At 45.2% G+C, this 25,053-nt stretch overlaps 1 protein-coding gene across 1 annotated transcript in view; it reads left to right on the forward strand.

The window, feature by feature from the left end:
- The window catches only part of clpb (ClpB family mitochondrial disaggregase), a gene marked incomplete at both ends in the record, with an annotated part of 46,072 nt that overhangs the window by 918 nt on the left and 20,101 nt on the right, over positions 1 to 25,053 (forward strand). The window contains 3 exon segments of the mRNA XM_084196876.1: positions 18,637 to 18,795; positions 19,043 to 19,095; positions 19,097 to 19,154. Of these exon segments, the coding sequence (XP_084053002.1) occupies positions 18,637 to 18,795; positions 19,043 to 19,095; positions 19,097 to 19,154 (270 nt within the window).

Consider the following 25,053-nt stretch of genomic DNA (forward strand, 5'->3'; position numbering starts at 1 on the left):
AAAACAGTACAACCCCAACCCCTCATTCCCTCATTCCCCCATCCACCCACCCATCCCTCCCATCCATCCATCCCTCCCTCCAATCCACCCACCCACCCACCAAGGCATCATACAAGGAAATCATAGAAAAGTAAATTAAATAGGACAGAAACATAAACAGTAATATAAACAAAAACAATGGAAAAAGTTCACTAAAAATTTAATCGGTATCATAATTATAGTTGAATCTTATCAGCACAATATAATGGCCACTAGAACAGACATGACTGCTTACCAAAATATACAAGTTACACTAAGTAAAAGACAGGCTCTCCACGTATTGTATTAATGGGGACCAGGTTAAGTCAAACTTTTGCCATGACCCATGCACAGTGTACCTAACCTTCTCCAGGGGCAGAGATGACATCACCTCCTTAACCCACTGCATAAAGGAAGGCGGTTTTGCAGACTTCAAGTGAAAGAGGACAAGGCGGCGAGCTAGCAGCGAGGCAAATGCTATCGCATAAGTCCCGTGTAGCTCAGTTGGTAGAGCATGGCGCTTGCAACGCCAGGGTTATGGGTTCGATTCCCACGGGGGGCCAGTATGAAAATGTATGTACTCACTAACTGTAAGTCGCTCTGGATAAGAGCGTTTGCTAAATGACTAAAAAAAAAAGTGGAAAATTCGCCTAATGCGTGGTAGAGTTCTGGTCTAGGGGAAATTCCACCAAACATGACAGTGAACGGGTTGTGGCTAACTGTTGTATTACACATATGAGAGAATGCCTCAAAAATGGGTCCCAGAAGCCACTGAAAGATTGGCATGACCAGAACATGTGTCCCACAGTCGCTGGACTCTGGTGCCATCTCAAACACTTGGGATCAACATTTGGATATATTTTTTGCCAATCTGTCATTTGAGTAATGGAGACGGTGCAAAACTTTGAACTGAATGAGCCCATGCCTTACGCAACATGATGAGGTGTGGATACGCCCAATACTGTGTTGCCATATGTCATCAGGTAGCTCGCCACCCATGTCTTGCTCTCATGCAGATTTACTATTTGCCAAGGAAGGCGGATTAATGTTCTGTATTATGTCGTATAATCTGGAGATTGTGCCCTTCAGATACAGGTTAAGATCTAAGCACCTCTCGACTGGACACTTAGTGGGCTCGAGTGGAAATGAAGGGAAATGTTTTTTGGCAAAGCTGCGAGTTTGCAGGTATCTAAAAAAGTGGGTTTTGGGAATATTATGGTCAACCCTCAGAGTATCGAATGAGACGAATGTGTTATCAACAAATAGGTCATAAAAAAACACCAGACCATTCCTATGCCAGAACTGGAATGCTGTGTCAATCTGCGACGCTGGGAAGAGATGACTAGATGTTAATGGAGAGAAGCAGCTTGCTTGTTTAAGGCTGAAGTGATTTCAGAATTGGGACCAGACTTTAAGGGAGTTCTTGACAATGGGATTCAAAACATGGGTGCCAAGGTTCATGGGCAGTGGGGAGCACAGGAGCAAGACAAGTTGGAAGGCTTGACTGTAACTCCATGACGGCCCAGGTTGGACCATCCTTGTTTCCAAATGTAGAAACCCAATAAACACATTCAGATATATTTGCTGACCAGTAGTAGTGTAAAGCATTGGGAAGGCCAGCCCGCCTGGGGGTTTCCGTCTCTCTAGATATACCTTTCTCAATCGTGGATTTGACTTATTCCAAATGAAGTTGGAAATGTAGCTATCCAGTTGTTTGAACATCGACTTTGGCAGAAAAATGGGAATCATTTGGAAGAAGTACAAAAACCTAGGTAGTACAGTCATCTTAACAGAATGAATGCGACCTGCTAATGAAATGGGAAGAGACGACCACCTTATGAAATCCTGCTTAGTGCACTCCAGGAGTGTTTTGCAGTTATGTTTAAACAGAGCCTTAAATGAGCGTGTGACCTTTATCCTTTTTTAAAACCTTTATTTAACCTTTATTTAACCTTTATTTAACCTTTATTTAACTAGGCAAGTCAGTTAAGAACAAATTCTTATTTACAATGATGGCTATAAGTAAAGACCTGATGCTCCACCTTAAACGGGAAATTGGCATACCCAGTACCTTCTGCTAACTGATTAATGGGGAGGAGCACACTTTTTTTTAGGTTTAACCTCTGACCTCTGGCTGTGGAGTTGAGTGGGTAGAACAAAGAACATGAAATAGCCGCTGCATATTATAGAAAGATTGCCTACCTGAGATAAATCCGGTTTGGTCAGAGTTAATTATATTAGGCATCATTGTCTCTAAACGGCGAGAGAGGACCTTAGTGAGAATTTTAAAAACGCAGCACAAAAGGCTTATTGGGCGTTATGAGCCACAGTCTAGGGGATTCTTGTCCTTTTTTAAGCAAAACGAAAACAGTCGCCTGGGTAAGTGTCTGGAGCAGTTTCTGACTAGGAAGGAGTTCATTGTACATTGAGCTGAGGATAGGGGATAGTTTAGAGGAGAATGATTTATAAAATTCAACAGGGAAGCCATCAGGCCCAGGAGTTTTACCGCTCTGGACTGGATTGCCCGAGCAGCTTCATCATCACTTATTGAGGCATCCATGTTAGTTTGTTCATCTGAATTGAGACAGGGGATGTCCAGATTGTCTAGAAATGCATGCATATGAGATGTCAGGAAGAGCCTCTGACGAGGAAAGAGCAGAATATAATTGCTTAAATTGATTGTTCATTTCGTTGGGATTGGTAGAAGTTAAATCAGCTGCAACCCAGATTTCAGGTATGGTGCTGCTAGCAGTGGATTGTCGAAGCTGGTGAGATAACAACTTGCCAGCTTTCTCTCCGTGTTCATAAAATGTCTGCCTCGACTTAAACAGACGCTGCTCCGTTTGTTTAGTGGAAAGATTGTCAAATTCCGATTGGTGTAGCAGTCTCTCTTTGTAGAGTTCAGGAGTCGGAGAAGAGGCATATCTGTTGTCCACATCTAGAATGAGTTGAGGTAGCTCCATATCTGTTGTCCACATCTAGAATGAGTTGAGATAGCTCCAAATCTGTTGTCCACATCTAGAATGAGTTGAGATAGCTCCATATCTGTTGTCCACATCTAGAATGAGTTGAGATAGCTCCATATCTGTTGTCCACATCTAGAATGAGTTGAGATAGCTCCGATAAGCGTTTAGTGCGCTATTTGTTGTCATACTTTGTGTATGAAGTAATTTTGCCCCTTAGATATGCTTTTAACCAGGCTCTGTCGCAGCCGGCCGAGACCAGGAGACCCATGGGGCGGCGTACAATTGGCCCAGCGTCGTCCAGAGTAGGGGAGGGTTTGGCTGGCAGGGATGTTCTTGTCCCATCGCCCACTCGGTCGCCAGGTGTACGGTGTTTCCTCCGGCACATTGGTGCGGCTGGCTTCCGGGTTAAATGGGCACTGTGTCAAGAAGCAGTGCGGCTCGGTTGGGTTGTGTTTCGGAGGACGCACGAGTTGCAGCGATGGGACAAGACTGTAACTTCCAATTGGATACCACAAAAATGGGGAGAAAAAGGGGGTAAAATACCAACAAACAAAAAATATATATATACCAGTGAGGGAAAAAAGTATTTGATCCCTTGCTGATTTTGTACGTTTGCCGACTGACAAAGAAATTATCAGTCTATAATTTTTATGGTAGGTTTATTTGAACAGTGAGAGACAGAATAACAACAAAAAAATCCAGAAAAAATGCTTGTCAAAAATGTTATCAATTGATTTGCATTTTAATTAGGGAAATAAGTATTTGACCCCTCTGCAAAACATGACTTAGTACTTGGTGGCAAAACCCTTGTTGGCAATCACAGAGGTCAGACGTTTCTTGTAGTTGGCCACCAGGTTTGCACACATCTCAGGAGGGATTTTGTCCAACTCCTCTTTGCAGATCTTCTCCAAGTCATTAAGGTTTCGAGGCTGACGTTTGGCAACTTGAACCTTCAGCTCCCTCCACAGATTTTCTATGGGATTAAGGTCTGGAGACTGGCTAGGCCACTCCAGGACCTTAATGTGCTTCTTCTTGAGCCACTCCTTTGTTGCCTTGGCCGTGTGTTTTGGGTCATTGTCATGCTGGAATACCCATCCACGACCCATTTTCAATGCCCTGGCTGAGGGAAGGAGGTTCTCACCCAAGATTTGACGGTACATGGCCCCGTCCATCGTCCCTTTGATGCGGTGAAGTTGTCCTGTCCCCTTAGCAGAAAAACACCCCCAAAGCATAATGTTTCCACCTCCATGTTTGACGTGGGGATGGTGTTCTTGGGGTCATAGGCAGCATTCCTCCTCCTCCAAACACGGCGAGTTGAGCTGATGCCAAAGAGCTCCATTTTGGTCTCATCTGACCACAACACTTTCACCCAGTTCTCCTCTGAATCATTCAGATGTTCATTGGCAAACTTCAGACGGGCATGTATATGTGCTTTCTTGAGCATGGGGACCTTGCGGGCACTGCAGGATTTCAGTCGTTCACGGCGTAGTGTGTTACCAATTGTTTTCTTGGTGACTATGGTCCCAGCTGCTTTGAGATCATTGACACGATCCTCCTGTGTAGTGCTGGGCTGATTCCTCACCGTTCTCATGATCATTGCAACTCCATGAGGTGAGATCTTGCATGGAGCCCCAGTCCGAGGGAGATTGACAGGTCTTTTGTGTTTCTTCCATTTGCAAATAATCGCACCAACTGTTGTCACCTTCTCACCAAGCTGCTTGCCGATGGTCTTGTAGCCGATTCCAGCCTTGTGTAGGTCTACAATCTTGTCCCTGACATCCTTGGAGAGCTCTTTGGTCTTGGCCATGGTGGAGAGTTTGGAATCTGATTGATTGATTGCTTCTGTGGACAGGTGTCTTTTATACAGGTAACAAGCTGAGATTAGGAGCACTCCCTTTAAGAGTGTGCTCCTAATCTCAGCTCATTACCTGTATAAAAGACACCTGGGAGCCAGAAATCTTTCTGATTGAGAGGGGGTCAAATACTTATTTCCCTCATTAAAATGCAAATCAATTTATAACATTTTTGACATGCGTTTTTCTGGATTTTGTTGTTGTTATTCTGTCTCTCAATGTTCAAATAAACCTACCATTAAAATTATAGACTGATAATTTCTTTGTCAGTGGGCAAACGTACAAAATCAGCAGGGGATCAAATACTTTTTTCCCTCACTGTATGTATTCACCCCATTTGCTATGAAGCCCCTAAATAAGATCTGGTGCAACCAATTACCTTTATAATTAGTTAAATAAAGTCCACCTGTGTGCAATCTAAGTGTCACATGATCTGTCACATGATCTCAGTATATATACACCTGTTCTGAAAGGCCCCAGAGTCTGCAACACCACTAAGAAAGGGTCCCCACCAAGCAAGTGGCACCATGAAGACCAAGGAGCTCTCCAAACAGGTCAGGGACAAAGTTGTGGAGAAGTACAGATCAGGGTTGGGTTATAAAAAAATATTAGAAACTATGACCATCCCACAGAGCACCGTTAAATCCATTATTAAAAAATGGAAAGAATATGGCACCACAACAAACCTGCCAAGAGAGGGCCGCCCACCAAAACTCACAGACCAGGCAAGGAGGGCATTAATCAGAGAGGCAACAAAGAGACCAAAGATAACCCTGAAGGAGCTGCAAAGCTCCACAGAGGACCATTTTAAACCATTTGAGCTCTTTGGCCAACAAGGAAAACGCTGTGTCTGGCGCAAACCCAACACCTCTCATCATCCCGAGAACACCATCCCCACAGTGAAGCATGGTGATGGCAGCATCATGCTGTGGGGATGTTTTTCATCAGCAGGGACTGAGAAACTTCTCAGAATTGAAGGAATGATGGATGGTGCTAAATACAGGGAAAATTATTGAGGGAAACCTGTTTCAGTCTTCCAGAGATTTGAGACTGGGACGAAGGTTCACCTTCCAGCAGGACAATGACCCTAAGCATACTGCTAAAGCAACACTCGAGTGGTTTAAGGGGAAACATTTAAATGTCTTAGAATGGCCTAGTCAAAGCCCAGACCTCAATCCAATTGAGAATCTGTGGTATGACTTAAAGATTGTTGTACACCAGCGGAACCCATCCAACTTGAAGGAGCTGGAGCAGTTTTGCCTTGAAGAATGGGAAAAAATCCCAGTGGCTAGATGTGCCAAGCTTATAGAGACATACCCCAAGAGACTTGCAGCTGTAATTGCTGCAAAAGGTGGCTCTACAAAGTATTGACTCTGGGGGGGTGAATAGTTATGCACGCTCAAGTTTTCTGTTTTTTTGTCTTATTTCTTGTTAGTTTCACACACAAAAAAAAATTGCATCTTCAAAGTCGTAGGCATGTTGTGTAAATCAAATGATATACAAACCCCCCAAAAATCTATTTTAATTCCAGGTTGTAAGGCAACAAAATAGGAAAAATGCCAAAGGGGTGAATACTTTCGCAAGCCACTGTAGATGCAGTCTTCCAACAGGGGGAAAGCCACCATAGGGGTCCAAGGTTTTCTTCTGGTTATTTTGTTGTTTTTAGCTGTTTTTTATTTTATATATATTTTATTACTCTGACCTTTCAGCATACTGGCCATGTGATTGTACTAACATTCATTTCTAATTACTATGACTGCCTAATTCACATACTCTAGGCTCCACTTGCTTTATCAGCTGGAACTTAAAAAGGAATTAACCATGTGGTCAAGCGTAGCTGAGTGTATGCTTATCTTAAGTCTTTATGTCCAGACATTGTTTTTCTCCAAGAGACCCATCTCCGGTCCAGCGACCATGATAAACGAAAGAGAGGATGGGTCGACCAAATATTTCACTCCAACTTTGATAAGGCCAGAGGGGCAGCCGTCCTTATCAGACACACCGTTTGTCTCCTCCAAAGTAATTTCAGATACTAATGGCAGATACATTATAGGGATGGGGAAATTGTTTAGCACACAGGTTGTTCTGGCTAACCTCTATTGTCCTAATTGGGATGACGCTAAATTTTTCTCAGACCTCATTGCAACACTTCCCAACCTTAACTCTCATAAATAATAATATGCCATTTAGCAGACGCTTTAATCCAAAGCGATTTACAGTCATGTGTGCATACATTTTTGTGTAGGGGTGGTCCCGGGGATCGAACCCACTACCTTGGCGTTACAAGCGCCGTGCTCTACCAGTTGAGCTACAGAGGACCACATAATTTGATACTGGGCGGAGATATCAATTGTGTATTACATCCAAGTCTAGACAGATCCAGACCGAATCCCAACAACGTAATTTCAAAATCAGGAGCAGTAATCAACTAATTTCTAGAATACTATAATTTGTCTGATCCATGGAGGAGGAGCAATCCCACTGCTAAACAATACTCATTTTTTTCTCCAGTCCACCACTCATATTCTAGGATTGACTTTTTCCTGCTGGACAATAGAATTCTTCCTTTTATAACTAATAGCCAATATCACAGCATCGTTATCTCAGACCATAGCCCTGTCCAGCTAGATATCCGCTTTCCGGACAGTACTGCGTCACAACGCGCATGGTGACTTCACCCACTACTACTGTCCTGTAGTGCCTTTAAAAAATACATATCAACTCACATTGATGTCTTTTTACAGATCAACTGCACCCCTGACATGACTCATTCTACTGTGTGGGAGTCGTTAAAAGCTCTCCAAGGATGTCAGGGACAAGATTGGAGACCTAAACAAGGCTGGAATGGGCTGCAAGACCATCGCCAAGCAGCTTGGTGAGAAGGCGACAACAGTTGGTGCAATTATTCGCAAATGGAAGAAACACAAAAGAACTGTCAATCTCCCTCGGCCTGGGGCTCCATGCAAGATCTCACCTCGTGGAGTTGCAATGATCATGAGAACGGTGAGGAATCAGCCCAGAACTACACAGGAGGATCTTGTCAATGATCCAGCTGGGACCATAGTCACCAAGAAAACAATTGGTAACACACTACGCCGTGAACGACTGAAATCCTGCAGTGCCCGCAAGGTCCCCCTGCTCAAGAAAGCACATTGTCTGAAGTTTAAAAAATGAACATCTGAATGATTCAGAGGAGAACTGGGTGAAAGTGTTGTGGTCAGATGAGACCAAAATGGAGCTCTTTGGCATCAACTCAACTCGCCGTGTTTGGAGGAGGAGGAATGCTGCCTATGACCCCAAGAACACCATCCCCACCGTCAAACATGGAGGTGGAAACATTATGCTTTGGGGATGTTTTTCTGCTAAGGGGACAGGACAACTTCACTGCATCAAAGGGACGATGGACGGGGCCATGTACCGTCAAATCTTGGGTGAGAACCTCCTTCCCTCAGCCAGGGCATTGAAAATGGGTCGTGGATGGGTATTCCAGCATGACAATGACCCAAAACACACGGCCAAGGCAACAAAGGAGTGGCTCAAGAAGAAGCACATTAAGGTCCTGGAGTGGCCTAGCCAGTCTCCAGACCTTAATCCCATAGAAAATCTGTGGAGGGAGCTGAAGGTTCGAGTTGCCAAACGTCAGCTTCGAAACCTTAACCCTCCCGTTGTCTTAGGGTCAAAATGACCCGCCACTGTGTTGAACCAACTTTATTTAATTTTTATATTTTGGGGATCATTTGTGAGAAGGAGGCAGTGAGACTTTAAAGAAAGTATCACTGCCTCCTTCTCACAAATGATCAAAAAAATATAAAAATTAAATAAAGTTGGTTCAACACAGTGGCGGGTCATTTTGACCCCAGGACAACGGGAGGGTTAATGACTTGGAGAAGATCTGCAAAGAGGAGTTGGACAAAATCCCTCCTGAGATGTGTGCAAACCTGGTGGCCAACTACAAGAAACGTCTGACCTCTGTGATTGCCAACAAGGGTTTTGCCACCAAGTACTAAGTAATGTTTTGCAGAGGGGTCAAATACTTATTTCCCTCATTAAAATGCAAATCAATTTATAACATTTTTGACATGCGTTTTTCTGGATTTTTTTGTTGTTATTCTGTCTCTCACTGTTCAAATAAACCTACCATTAAAATTATAGACTAATCATGTCTTTGTCAGTGGGCAAACTTACTAATTCAGCAGGTGATCAAATACTTTTTTCCCTCACTGTATGCACTCACCACTTTTCCGTTATTTATTTTTTATACAGTGGGGGAAAAAAGTATTTAGTCAGCCACCAATTGTGCAAGTTCTCCCACTTAAAAAGATGAGAGAGGCCTGTAATTTTCATCATAGGTACACGTCAACTATGACAGACAAAATGAGAAAAAAAATTCCAGAAAATTACATTGTAGGATTTTTAATGAATTTATTTGCAAATTATGGTGGAAAATAAGTATTTGGTCAATAACAAAAGTTTCTCAATACTTTGTTATATACCCTTTGTTGGCAATGACACAGGTCACACATTTTCTGTAAGTCTTCACAAGGTTTTCACACACTGTTGCTGGTATTTTGGCCCATTCCTCCATGCAGATCTCCTCTAGAGCAGTGATGTTTTGGGGCTGTCGCTGGGCAACACAGACTTTCAACTCCCTCCAAAGATTTTCTATGGGGTTGAGATCTGGAGACTGGCTAGGCCACTCCAGGACCTTGAAATGCTTCTTACGAAGCCACTCCTTCGTTGCCCGGGCGGTGTGTTTGGGATCATTGTCATGCTGAAAGACCCAGCCACGTTTCATCTTCAATGCCCTTGCTGATGGAAGGAGGTTTTCACTCAAAATCTCACGATACATGGCCCCATTCATTCTTTCCTTTACACGGATCAGTCGTCCTGGTCCCTTTGCAGAAAAACAGCCCCAAAGCATGATGTTTCCACCCCCATGCTTCACAGTAGGTATGGTGTTCTTTGGATGCAACTCAGCATTCTTTGTCCTCGAAACACGACGAGTTGAGTTTTTACCAAAAAGTTCTATTTTGGTTTCATCTGACCATATGACATTCTCCCAATCCTCTTCTGGATCATCCAAATGCACTCTAGCAAACTTCAGACGGGCCTGGACATGTACTGGCTTAAGCAGGGGGACACGTCTGGTACTGCAGGATTTGAGTCCCTGGCGGCGTAGTGTGTAACTGATGGTAGGCTTTGTTACTTTGGTCCCGCTCTCTGCAGGTCATTCACTAGGTCCCCCCGTGTGGTTCTGGGATTTTTGCTCACCGTTCTTGTGATCATTTTGACCCCACGGGGTGAGATATTGCGTGGAGCCCCAGATCGAGGAAGATTATCAGTGGTCTTGTATGTCTTCCATTTCCTAATAATTGCTCCCACAGTTGATTTCTTCAAACCAAGCTGCTTACCTATTGCAGATTCAGTCTTCCCAGCCTGGTGCAGGTCTACAATTTTGTTTCTGGTGTCCTTTGACAGCTCTTTGGTCTTGGCCATAGTGGAGTTTGGAGTGTGACTGTTTGAGGTTGTGGACAGGTGTCTTTTTTACTGATAACAAGTTCAAACAGGTGCCATTAATACAGGTAACGAGTGGAGGACAGAGGAGCCTCTTAAAGAAGAAGTTACAGGTCTGTGAGAGCCAGAAATCTTGCTTGTTTGTAGGTGACCAAATACTTATTTTCCACCATAATTTGCAAATAAATTTATTAAAAATCCTACAATGTGATTTTCTGGAAAAAAAATTCTCAATTTGTCTGTCATAGTTGACGTGTACCTATGATGGAAATTACAGGCCTCTCTCATTTTTTTAAGTGGGAGAACTTGCACAATTGGTGGCTGACTAAATACTTTTTTTCCCCACTGTACTTTTGCAAGGCACTGTACCTCTCCTAGACTAGAGCAAAATACTACCATGTTAAACCGAACCTCAGTAGAGCTCTATCCAGGGCGAACATAATCAAGTTTACACATAGGGAAAAGATTCTGGAGGGAACCACCTCAGTTCTCTAATGTATCTCATGCAATATGCATATTTGAAGGATAATTGTAAAAAAAAATCAAAATAAAGGAGGTATATGTTCCGCTCCTCCCCCCCATGACCAACCCCATCCACTTGGGATGACAAAACAAATCTACAACAAAAAATAGGAAAACAAACCCAGTATAATTCAACTTTTTTATAAATGTAACCCTTGGTTGAACACCCTAACAAGCCAGAACACTGAAAAATGACTGGCAAACGCTTGGTAATTAATACCCGTCCTGCAGTGTTCGCTCGGCTGTACAACCTGCGGTCCCATGCCAGCAGCCACTAAGCACCAAGGCGGACCAACCAGTCAAATAGTAAAAGAATAATACACGTGGTCCTTTGGGAGTACAATCTTGTAGGTATTAAACATGCTCACAGTATGTTAGTAGGGTATCCTATTGAGGCATGGAAATAGAGAGCTCAGTGGCTAGCCTTAGGTAGCGACTAGGCTAATTAGTACCACGCCGCCTAGCACCGAGGCTGTCCAGACGTAACTAGTTGGTAAAAGCTAATTGTGCCATGTACTGTAAATAAAATACTATTCAAAATATATTGTCCTTGTGAGAACATGGCACCAAATACATACCATCATTGTTCATAACGTTAAGTTACTGGAAGAATAATGTCATTTTTTGGCAGCAGGGTGGAGGCACATTTCTAATCAAGAGATGAGTTCACTAGTTGGTCCTTAGTCGCGTTAGCATGGCTAGTGTAGGGTCAGGGGCAGAGTATGGGCCTACAATGGCTAGTTAGTCGAATGTCGCCTGTCCTCCTGTGGATGTAGGTGCAAGACAATGTATTCTTTGGCCCTGGTTGGGTCCACGAATGTCTTCTGCTCGCCGGAGGGAGTGATCCTCAGCACTGCTGGGTAGAGAATGCAGAACTTGGTGTCCAGACAGTGATGTAGGATAGGTGGCTGTTTGTGCGGATAGGTCAGTGGATAGTGACTCCACCTTAGCCAGTACAGTCTGTCCAGACTTAGTGATAGCCGCCATTTCCTTGGCTAGGTCAGGGTGGGGTCAGAGTCTGTGTCAGTGTCCGTGTCAGTGTCCGTTGAGCCCGAGGCTTTAGTAGAGTCCTGCTCTTTTGTGACTCGTGGCAGGAAGAATTGCTAAATTAGTGGCAAAGGGGGTGACACTCTAGATCCAAACTGTTGCAGACCTATATCCATCCTGCCCTGCCTTTCGAAAGTATTTAAAAGCCAAGTTAACAAACAGATCATCGACAATTTCGAATCCCACCGTACCTTCTCTGCTATGCAATCTGGTTTCCGAGCTGGTCATTTTGAGTCATGTAGCAGACGCTCTCATCCAGAGTGACTTACAGTTAGTGAGTGCGTACATTTTCATACTGGTTCATACTGGTCATGGGTGCACCTCAGCCACGCTCAAGGTCCTAAACGATATTATAACCGCGATCGATAAAAGACAATACTGCACAGCCGCCTTCATCGACCTGGCCAAGGCTTTCGACTCTGTCAAACACCGCATTCTTATTGGCAGACTAAATAGCCTTGGTTTCTCTAATGACTGCCTCGCCTGGTTCACCAACTACTTCTCAGATAGAGTTCAATGTGTCAAATCGGAGGGCCTGTTGTCTGGACCTCTGGCAGTCTCTATGGGGGTGCCACAGGGTTCAATTCTTGGGCCGACTCTATTCTCTGTGTATATCAATGATGTCGCTCTTGCTGCTGGTGACGCTCGGATCCACCTCTATGCGGACGACACCATTTTGTATACATCTGGCCCTTCATTGAACACTTTGTTAACAAACCTCCAATCGAGCTTCAACGCCATACAACACTCCTTCCGTAGCCTCCAACTGCTCTTAAACACTAGTAAAACTAAATGCATGCTCTTCAACCGAACGCTGCTTGCACCCGCCCACCCGACTAGAATCACTACTCTCGGCAGGTCTGACCTAGAGAATGTGGACAACTACAAATACCTAGGTGTCTGGTTAGACTGTAAAATCTCCTTCCAGACTCACATTAAGCATCTCCAATCAAAAGTTAGATCTAGAATCGGCTTCCTATTTCGCAACAAAGCCTCCTTCACTCATGCTGCCAAACATGCCCTCGTAAAACTGACTATCCTACCGATCCTTGACTTCGGCGATGTCATTTACAAAATAGCCTCCAACACTCTACTCAGCAAATTGGATGTAGTCTATCACAGTGCCATCCGTTTTGTCACCAAAGCCACATATACTACCCACCATTGTGACCTGTACGCTCTTGTTGGCTGGCCCTCACTACATATTTGTCACCAAACCCACTGGCTCCAGGTCATCTATAAATCACTGCTAGGCAAATCCCCGTCTTATCTTAGCTCACTGGTCACCATAGCAACACCCACCCGTAGTCTGCGCTCCAGCAGGTATATCTCACTGGTCATCCCCAAAGCCAACACCAATAGCTCTATGAATGGCGCTGGAGAAGATGGCTGCCGTTTTACAGCCCTCTAACCAATTGTACTATTATGTGTGTTTTTCTGCGTTATTTGTAATTTATTTTGTACACAATGTTTCTGCCATCGTCTCTTATAACCAAAAAGAGCTTCTGGATATCAGGACAGCGATTACTCACCTCGTATTGGACTAATAATTTTTCTTCAACGAGGCGGCCGCGAAGGATATCCTACAGACACCCGACAAGGCCCAAATCCCCGTCATTCGCATGAGGAAGAGACGGAGATATCGTGGACGTAGGTCGGGGTGCCTTGTAAGGATCCGACAGCGAGCGAGTAAACTGCCGCTCCCATCAATCCTATTAGCCAATCTTCAATCATTGGAAAATAAATTGGATGACCTAAGATTACGGTTATCCTACCAACGGGACATTAAAAACAATAATATCTTATGTTTCACCGAGTCGTGGCTGAACGACGACATGGATAACATACAGCTAGTGGTCTATACGCTACATCGGCAGGATAGAACGGCTGACTCCGGTAAGACAAGGGGTGGCGGTCTGTGTATATTTGTAAACAACAGCTGGTGCACAAAATCAAATACTAAGGAAGTCTCTAGGTTTTGCTCGCCTGAGGTAGAGTGTCTTATGATAAGCTGTAGACCACACTATTTACCAAGAGAGTTTTCATCTATATTTTTCATAGCTGTCTATTTACCACCACAAACCAATGCTGGCATTAAGATTGCACTGAATGAGCTGTATAAGGCCATAAGTCAACAGGAAAATGCTCATCCAGAGGCAGCGCGGCCAGGTCAGAGACCTGGCCGTGTGGTGCCAGGATAACAACCTCTCCCTCAACGTGACCAAGACAAAGGAGATGATTGTGGACTACAGGAAAAAAAAGAGGACTGAGCACACCCCCATTCTCATCGACGGGGCTGTAGTGGAACAGGTTGAGAGCTTCAATTTCCTTGGTGTCCACATCACCAACAAACTATCATGGTCCAAACACACCAAGACAGTCGTGAAGAGGGCACGACAAAGCCTATTCCCCCTCAGGAGACTGAAAAGATTTGGCATGGGTCCTCAGATCCTCAAAAAATTCTACAGCTGCACCATCGAAAGCATCCTGACTGGTTGCATCACCGCCTGGTATGGCAACTGCTTGGCCTCCGACCGCAAGGCACTACAGAGGGTAGTGCGTACGGCCCAGTATGTCACTGGGGCCAAGCTTCCTGCCATCCAGGACCTCTATACCAGGCGGTGTCAGAGGAAGGCCCTCAAAATTGTCAAAGACTCCAGCCACCCTAGTCATAGACTGTTCTCTCTGCTACCGCATGGCAAGCGGTACCGGAGTGCCAAGTCTAGGTCCAAAAGACTTCTCAACAGCTTCTACCCCAAGCCATAAGACTCTGATAGAACGGCTGACTCCGGTAAGACAAGGGGTGGCGGTCTGTGTATATTTGTAAACAACAGCTGGTGCACAAAATCAAATACTAAGGAAGTCTCTAGGTTTTGCTCGCCTGAGGTAGAGTGTCTTATGATAAACTGTAGACCACACTATTTACCAAGAGAGTTTTCATCTATATTTTTCATAGCTGTCTATTTACCACCACAAACCAATGCTGGCATTAAGATTGCACTGAATGAGCTGTATAAGGCCATAAGTCAACAGGAAAATGCTCATCCAGAGGCAGCGCTTCTAGTGGCCGGGGACTTTAATGCAGGGAAACTTGAATCCGTTCTACCTAATTTTTACCAGCATGTTAAATGTGCAACCAGAGGGAAAAAAACTCTAGACCACCTTTACTCCACACACAGAGACGCATACAAAGCTCTCCCTCGCCCTCCATTTGGCAAATCTGACCATAACTCTATCCTCCTGATTCCTGCTTATAAGCAAAAACTAAAGCAGGAAGCACCAGTGACTCGGTTAATAAAAAAGTGGTCAGATGACGCAGATGCTAAGCTACAGGACTGTTTTGCTAGCACAGACTGGAACATGTTCCGGGATTCTTCAGATAGCATTGAGGAGTACACCACATCAGTCACTGGCTTCATCAATAAGTGCATCGATGATGTTGTCCCCACAGTGACCGTACGGACATACCCCAACCAGAAGCCATGGATTACAGGAAACATCCGCACTGAGCTAAAGGGTAGAGCTGCCGCTTTCAAGGAGCGGGACTCTAATCCGGACGCTTATAAGAAATCCCGCTATGCCCTCCAATGAACCATCAAACAGGCAAAGAGTCAATACAGGACTAAGATTGAATCATACTACACCGGCTCTGACGCTCGTCGGATGTGGCAGGGCTTGAAAACTATTACAACTACAAAGGGAAGCACAGCCGCGAGCTGCCCAGTGACACAAGACTTCCAGACGAGCTAAACCACTTCTATGCTCGCTTCGAGGCAAACAACACTGAAGCATGCATGAGAGCACCAGCTGTTCCGGATGACTATATGATCACGCTCTCCGTAGCCGATGTGAGTAAGACTTTTAAGCAGGTCAACATTCACAAGGCCGCAGGGCCAGACGGATTACCAGGACGTGTACTTCGAGCATGTGCTGACCAACTGGCAAGTGTCTTATACATATTTTCAATATGTCCCTGACTGAGTCTGTAATACCAACATGTTTCAAGCAGACCACCATAGTCCCCGTGCCCAAGGACTCTAAGATAACCTGCCTAAATGACTACCGACCCGTAGCACTGACGTCTGTGGCCATGAAGTGCTTTGAAAGGCTGGTCATGGCTCACATCAACACCATTATCCCAGAAACCCTAGACCCACTCCAATTTGCATGCCGCCCCAACAGATCCACAGATGATGCAATCTCTATTGCACTCCACACTGCCCTTTCCCACCTGGACACGAGGAACACCTACGTGAGAATGCTATTCATTGACTACAGCTCAGCATTCAACACCATAGTGCCCTCAAAGCTCATCACTAAGCTGAAGATCCTGGGACTAAACACCTCCCTCTGCAACTGGATCCTGGACTTTCTGACGGGCCGCCCCCAGGTGGTAAGGGTAGGTAACAACACATCTGCCACACTGATCCTCAACACGGGAGCCCCTCAGGGGTGCGTGCTCAGTCCCCTCCTGTACTCCCTGTTCACCCATGACTGCATGGCCAGGCACGACTCCAAAACCATCATTAAGTTTGCCGACGACACAACAGTGGTATGCCTGATCACCGACAACGATGAGACAGCCTATAGGCAGGAGGTCAGAGACCTGGCCGTGTGGTGCCAGGATAACAACCTCTCCCTCAACGTGACCAAGACAAAGGAGATGATTGTGGACTACAGGAAAAAAAAGAGGACTGAGCACACCCCCATTCTCATCGACGGGGCTGTAGTGGAACAGGTTGAGAGCTTCAATTTCCTTGGTGTCCACATCACCAACAAACTATCATGGTCCAAACACACCAAGACAGTCGTGAAGAGGGCACGACAAAGCCTATTCCCCCTCAGGAGACTGAAAAGATTTGGCATGGGTCCTCAGATCCTCAAGAAATTCTACAGCTGCACCATCGAAAGCATCCTGACTGGTTGCATCACCGCCTGGTATGGCAACTGCTTGGCCTCCGACCGCAAGGCACTACAGAGGGTAGTGCGTACGGCCCAGTATGTCACTGGGGCCAAGCTTCCTGCCATCCAGGACCTCTATACCAGGCGGTGTCAGAGGAAGGCCCTCAAAATTGTCAAAGACTCCAGCCACCCTAGTCATAGACTGTTCTCTCTGCTACCGCATGGCAAGCGGTACCGGAGTGCCAAGTCTAGGTCCAAAAGACTTCTCAACAGCTTCTACCCCAAGCCATAAGACTCCTGAACAGCTAATCATGGCTACCTGGACTATTTGCACTGCCCCCCCCCCCCCCCCATCTTTTTACGCTGCTGCTACTCTGTTAATTATTTATGCATAGTCACTTTAACTCTACCCACATGTACATATTACTTCAACTACCTCAACTAGCCGGTGCCCCCGCACATTGACTCTGCACTGGTCCTCTGTAGCTCAGCTGGTAGAGCATGGCGCTTGTAACGCCAGGGTAGTGGGTTCGATCCCCGGGACCACCCATACACAAAAAAAATGTATGCACGCATGACTGTAAGTCGCTTTGGATAAAAGCGTCTGCTAAATGGCATATTATATATAGCCTCCCTACTGTTATTTTATTTTACTTTTGCTCTTTTTTTCTCAACACTTTTTTGTTGTTGTTTTATTTTACTTTTTTATTAAAAATAAATGCACTGTTGGTTAAGGGCTGTAAGTAAGCATTTCACTGTAATGTCTGCACCTGTTGTATTCGGCGCATGTGGCCAATAAAATTGGATTTGATTTGATTTTAACACCTCCTTTGGCCGCCATTCCTTCCAGTTCTCTGCTGCCAATGACTGGAACGAACTGCAAAAATCTCTGAAGCTGGAGACTCTTATCTCCCTCACTAACTTTAAGCGTCAGTTGTCAGAGCAGCTTACCGATCACTGCACCTGTACACAGCCATTCTGAAATTAGCCCACCCAACTACGTCATCCCCATATTGTTATTTATTTTGCTAATTTGCACCCCAGTATCTCTATTTGCACATCATCTTTTGCACATCTATCATTCCAGTGTTAATTACGAAATTGTAACTATTTTTGCACTATGGCCTATTTATTTATTGCCTTACCTTCATAACTTACTATATTTGCACACACTGTATATATATTTTCTGTTGTATTTTTGACTTTATGTTTTGTTTACCCCATATGTAACTCTGTGTTGTTGTTTTTATTGCACTGCTTTGCTTTATCTTGGCCAGGTCGCAGTTGTAAATGAGAACTTGTTCTCAACTGGCTTACCTGGTTAAGTAAAGGTGAAAAAAATAAAAAATAAAAGTGAATTGGGTTTGATTCCTAATTAAATGTTACAAAATTGTGGTGGTCCAATGTAGCTCCATTGGTAGAGCATGGCGCTTGTAACGCCAGGGTAGTGGGTTCGATCCCCGGGACCACCCATACGTAAAAATGTATGCGCGCATGACTGTATGTCGCTTTGGATAAAAGCGTCTGCTAAATGGAATATTATAAAATTAATGCGGTAGGGGAGGTGTTGGTGAAGTATTAATAGTAAATTGTTCGCCCTGGACAGGAGCATTGAGAAAAACACGTATTCACATGTTGCTGCTACACCACAACGTTTTTTAACCGTACAAAATCACAGGTTCTATTGTGTCACTTTTCTAGATCCTTGAGTTTCACTCTCTCTCTCTCTCTCTCTCTCTCTCTCTCTCTCTCTCTCTCTCTCTCTCTCTCTCTCTCTCTCTCTCTCTCTCTCTCTCTCTCTCTCTCTCTCTCAGGGCCGTCTTACAGATGGGAAAGGGAAGACCATTGAGTGTAAGGACGCCATCTTCATCATGACCTCGAATGTGGCCAGTGACGACATCGCCCAGCATGCATTGCAGCTCCGCCAGGAGGCCCAGGAGCTCAGCTGCAGGAAACTGGCCGACAACCTGGGTGTGACACACCCACACACACACCACACACACACACACACACACACACACTATGGACAAACAGTTGTCAACTGCTCCTTCTCTCCAGACGAGTTTAAGGATGCTGTGATTCGCCCAATACTGAAGGTAACTCCCCACCCCCTCGTCCTATACCCAATCACAGCATCTCACTGACACACATACACCACGGGTTGGTTGAGCCACTGTTCTGAAAAGCTCTGATTGGTGAATTCATTGTTTCGCTCCCCAGGCCCATTTCTGGAGGGACGAGTTTCTGGGGCGGATCAATGAGATTGTTTACTTCCTGCCGCTCTGAACTGCAGCAGCTTGTCAGCAAAGAGCTCAACTTCTGGGCCAAGAAGGTAACTGGTGGTGTGTGTGGGTGTATGTATGACTGTGTGTGGTTTGTACTCTCCATATGGGTGTTTTTCATTGACTTGTGTGTTGACTATAGAGACCCACTCAGATCAATAAAAGCTGCTGTCCCTGTCTGCTCTGATCTGATTGTAGTGTTTAACATCACGTAAATATTTAAATATCAATATCATTCTGTTTCTATCAGCCAATTCTGCCTCAGGGAACCGATAGGCACCTGACTTATCAGTGTGTGTGTGTGTGTGTGTGTGTGTGTGTGTGTGTGTGTGTGTGTGTGTGTGTGTGTGTGTGTGTGTGTGTGTGTGTGTGTGTGTGTGTCTACCTCTGTGATGTGATGAGTGGTGATAATAGCAGTTCTTATTAGAGTAACTCCTGAGGGATGTAGCTAGCTGTGGCACGCCGGGTAGAAGTTGCCCTTAGGCACAGACCTAGGATCAGCTCAGCCTTCCTAAAACCTAACCTCAGCCATCTAGAGAAAAACACCAAGTTGACCTCAGATCAGTGTCCAGTGGTAACTTCTTCATCCTACTCTGTTGGAGCTAGATGAACCGGATCTGTGATCAATAGGAGTGATCAGAGATGTCAAATAAAATCAAATAAAATCAAATGTTATTTGTCACATACACGTGTTTAGCAGATGTTATAGCGGGTGTAGCGAAATGCTTGTGCTTCTAGCTCCGATAGTGCAGTAATATCTAACAATTACACAACATATACCCAATACACACAAAAAAGTAAGGAATGGGATTTAAGAATATATACATACAGTGGGGAGAACAAGTATTTGACACACTGCCGATTTTGCAGGTTTTCCTACTTACAAAGCATGTAGAGGTCTGTAATTTTTATCATAGGTACACTTCAACTGTGAGAGACGGAATCTAAAACAAAAATCCAGAAAATTGTATGATTTTTAAGTAATTAATTTGCATTTTATTGCATGATATAAGTATTTGATCACCTACCAACCAGTAAGAATTCCGGCTCTCACAGACCTGTTAGTTTTTCTTTAAGAAGCCCTCCTGTTCTCCACTCATTACCTGTATTAACTGCACCTGTTTGAACTCGTTACCTGTATAAAAGACACCTGTCCACACACTCAATCAAACAGACTCCAACATCTCCACAATGGCCAAGACCAGAGAGATGTGTAAGGACATCAGGGATAAAATTGTAGACCTGCACAAGGCTGGGATGGGCTACAGGACAATAGGCAAGTAGCTTGGTGAGAAGGCAACAACTGTTGGCGCAATTATTAGAAAATGGAAGAAGTTCAAGATGACGGTCAATCACCCTCGGTCTGGGGCTCCATGCAAGATCTCACCTCGTGGGGCATCAATGATCATGAGGAAGGTGAGGGATCAGCCCAGAACTACACGGCAGGACCTGGTCAATGACCTGAAGAGAGCTGGGACCACAGTCTCAAAGAAAACCATTAGCAACACACTACGCCGTCATGGATTAAAATCCTGCAGCACACGCAAGGTCCCCCTGCTCAAGCCAGCGCATGTCCAGGCCCGTCTGAAGTTTGCCAATGACCATCTGTATGATCCAGAGGAGGAATGGGAGAAGGTCATGTGGTCTGATGAGACAAAAATAGAACTTTTTGGTCTAAACTCCACTGGCCGTGTTTGGAGGAAGAAGAAGGATGAGTACAACCCCAAGAACACCATCCCAACCGTGAAGCATGGAGGTGGAAACATCATTCTTTGGGGATGCTTTTCTGCAAAGGGGACAGGAGGACTGCACCGTATTGAGGGGAGGATGGATGGGGCCATGTATCGCGAGATCTTGGCCAACAACCTCCTTTCCTCAGTAAGAGCATTGAAGATGGGTCATGGCTGGGTCTTCCAGCATGACAACAACCCGAAACACACAGCCAGGGCAACTAAGGAGTGGCTCCGTAAGAAGCATCTCAAGGTCCTGGAGTGGCCTAGCCAGTCTCCAGACCTGAACCCAATAGAAAATCTTTGGAGGGAGCTGAAAGTCCGTATTGCCCAGCGACAGCCCCGAAACCTGAAGGATCTGGAGAAGGTCTGTATGGAGGAGTGGGCCAAAATCCCTGCTGCAGTGTGTGCAAACCTGGTCAAGACCTACAGGAAACGTATGATCTCTGTAATTGCAAACAAAGGTTTCTGTACCAAATATTAAGTTCTGCTTTTCTGATGTATCAAATACTTATGTCATGCAATAAAATGCAAATTAATTACTTAAAAATCATACAATGTAATTTTCTGGATTTTTGTCTTAGATTCCGTCTCTCACAGTTGAAGTGTACCTATGATAAAAATTACAGACCTCTACATGCTTTGTAAGTAGGAAAACCTGCAAAATCGGCAGTGTATCAAATACTTGTTCTCCCCACTGTATATGGACAAGCAATGACAGAGCGGCATGGACTAAGATACAGAATAATATTATAGAATAGAATGCAGTATATACATATGAGATGAGTAGTGCAAGATATGTAAACATTATTAACATTATTAAGTGACTAGTGTTCCATTTCTTAAAGTGGCCAGTGATTTCAATAGGCAGCAGCAGCCTCTAATGTGCTAGTATTGGCTATTTATCAGTCTGATGGCCTTGAGATAGAAGCTGTCTTTCATTCTCTCGGTCCCAGCTTTGATGCACCTGTACTGACCTCGCCTTCTGGATGATAGCGGGGTGAACAGGCAGTGGCTCGGGTGGTTGATGTCCTTGATGATCTTTTTGGCCTTCCTGTGACATCGTGTGCTGTATGTGTCTTAGAGGGCGGGTAGTTTGCTCCCGGTAATGCGTTCGGCAGACCGCACCACCCTCTGGAGAGCCCTGCGGTTGTGGGCGGTGTAGTTGCCGTACCAGGCGGTGATACAGCCCGACAGGATGCTCTCAATTGTGCATCTGTAAAAGTTTGTGAGGGTTTTAGGTGATAAGCCACATTTCTTCAGCCTCTTGAGGTTGAAGAAGCTCTGTTGCGCCTTCTTCACCACACTGTCTGCTGGGTGGACCATTTCAGTTTGTCGGTGATGTGTACGCCAAGGAACTTGAAGCTTTCCACCTTCTCCACTGCGGTCCCGTCGATGTGGATAGGGGGGGTGCACCCTCTGCTGTTTCCTGAAGTCCACGATCATCTCCTTTGTTTTGTTGATGTTGAGTGAGAGGTTATATTCCTGGCACCACACTCACAGAGCCCTCACCTCCTCCATGTAGGCTGTCTTGTCATTTTTGGTAATCAGGCCTACTACCGTTGTGTCATCTGCAAACTTGATGATTGAGTTGGGGTGGGGGGGGGGGCGGCCCGTCAGAAAGTCCAGGACCCAGTTGCACAGGGTGGGGTTCAGACCCAGGGCCTCGAGCTTAATGATGAGCTTGGAGGGTACTATGGTGTTGACTGCTGAGCTATAGTCAATGAACAGCATTCTTACATAGGTATTCCTCTTGTCCAGATGGGATAGGGCAGTGTGCAGTGTGATGGCAATTGCATCGTCTGTGGATCTATTGGGGGCGGTAAGCAAATTGAAGTGGGTCTAGGGTGACAGGTAAGATAGAGGTGATATGATCCTTGACTAGTCTCTCAAAGCACTTCATGATGACAGAGGTGAGTGCTACAGGGCGATAGTCATTTAGTTCAGTTACCTTTGCTTTCTTGGGTACAGGAACAATGGTGGCCATCTTGAAGCATGTGGGAACAGCAGACTGGGAAAAGGAGAGATTGAATATGTCCATGAACACACCAGCCAGCTGGTCTGCGCATGCTCTGAGGACGCGGCTAGGGTTGCCGTCTGGGCCGGCAGCCTTGCGGGGGTTAACATGCTTAAATGTCTTAATCACGTCGGCCATGGAGAAGGAGAGGCCACAGTCCTTGGTAGTGGGCCTCGTCAGTGGCACTGTGTTATCCTCAAAGCGGGCAAAGAAGGTGTTTAGCTTGTCTGGAAGCGAGACGTCGGTGTCGGCGACGTGGCTGGTTTTCTTTTTGTAGTCCGTGATTGTCTGTAGACCCTGCCACATACGTCTCGTGTCTGAGCAGTTGAATTGCGACTCCACTTTGTCTCTATACTGATGTTTTGCCAGTTTAATTGCCTTGCGGAGTGAGTAGATACACTGTTTGTATTCTGCCATATTCCCAGTCACCTTGCCATGGTTGAATGCGGTGGTTTGCGCTTTCAGATTTGCGCGAATGCTGCCGTCTATCCACAGTTTCTGGTTAGGGTAGGTTTTAATAGTCACAGTGGGCACAACATCACCTATACACTACCTGATAAACTCTGTCACCGTTTCAGTGTATATGTCTAAATTATTTCCGGAAGCTAGCCGGAACATATCCCAGTCCGCGTGATCAAAACAATCTTGAAGCGTGGATTCCGATTGGTCAGACCAGCGTTGAATAGTCCTTAGCACGGGTACTTCCTGTTTGAGTTTCTGCCTATAGGAAGGGAGGAGCAAAATGGAGTCGTGGTCAGATTTGCCGAAAGGAGGGCGGGGGAGGGCCTTATAACCATCCTGGAAGTTTGAAGAGCAATGGTCGAGGATTTTAGCAGCGCGAGTACAACAGTCAATATGTTGATAGAACTTCGGCAGCCTAGTCCTCAAATTTGCTTTGTTAAAATCCCCGGCTACAATAAATGCAGCCTCAGGATATGTGGTTTCCAGTTTGTATAAGGTCCAGTGAAGTTCTTTGAGGGCTGTCGTGGTATCGGCTTGAGGGGGGATATACAGTGAGGGAAAAAAGTATTTGATCCCCTGCTGATTTTGTACGTTTGCCCACTGACAAAGAAATGATCAGTCTATAATTTTAATGGTAGGTTTATTTGAACAGTGAGAGACAGAATAACAACAACAAAATCCAGAAAAACGCATGTCAAAAATGTTATAAATCGATTTGCATTTTAATGAGGGAAATAAGTATTTGACCCCCTCTCAATCAGAAAGATTTCTGGCTCCCAGGTGTCTTTTATACAGGTAACGAGCTGAGATTAGGAGCACACTCTTAAAGGGAGTGCTCCTAATCTCAGTTTGTTACCTGTATAAAAGACACCTGTCCACAGAAGCAATCAATCAATCAGATTCCAAACTCTCCACCATGGCCAAGACCAAAGAGCTCTCCAAGGATGTCAGGGACAAGATTGTAGACCTACACAAGGCTGGAATGGGCTACATGACCATCACCAAGCAGCTTGGTGAGAAGGTGACAACAGTTGGTGCGATTATTCACAAATGGAAGAAACACAAAAGAACTGCCAATCTCCCTCGGCCTGGGGCTCCATGCAAGATCTCACCTCGTGGAGTTGCAATGATCATGAGAACGGTGAGGAATCAGCCCAGAACTACACGGGAGGATCTTGTCAATGATCTCAAGGCAGCTGGGACCATACTCACCAAGAAAACAATTGGTAGCACACTACGCCGTGAAGGACTGAAATCCTGAAGCGCCCGCAAGGTCCCCCTGCTCAAGAAAGCACATATACAGGCCCGTCTGAAGTTTGCCAATGAACATCTGAATGATTCAGAGGAGAACTGGGTGAAAGTGTTGTGGTCAGATGAGACCAAAATGGAGCTCTTTGACATCAACTCAACTCGCCGTGTTTGGAGGAGGAGGAATGCTGCCTATGACCCCAAGAACACCATCCCCACCGTCAAACATGGAGGTGGAAACATTATGCTTTGGGGGTGTTTTTCTGCTAAGGGGACAGGACAACTTCACTGCATCAAAGGGACAATGGACGGGGCCATGTACCGTCAAATCTTGGGTGAGAACCTCCTTCCCTCAGCCAGGACATTGAAAATAGGTTGTGGATGGGTATTCCAGCATGACAATGACCCAAAACACACGGCCAAGACAACAAAGGAGTGGCTCAAGAAGAAGCACATTAAGGTCCTGGAGTGGCCTAGCCAGTCTCCAGACCT

The sequence above is a fragment of the Coregonus lavaretus genome (genome assembly GCF_964263955.1).
Source record: "Coregonus lavaretus genome assembly, contig: HAP1_SCAFFOLD_600, whole genome shotgun sequence".
In the NCBI taxonomy this organism is placed as follows: Eukaryota; Metazoa; Chordata; class Actinopteri; order Salmoniformes; family Salmonidae; genus Coregonus; species Coregonus lavaretus.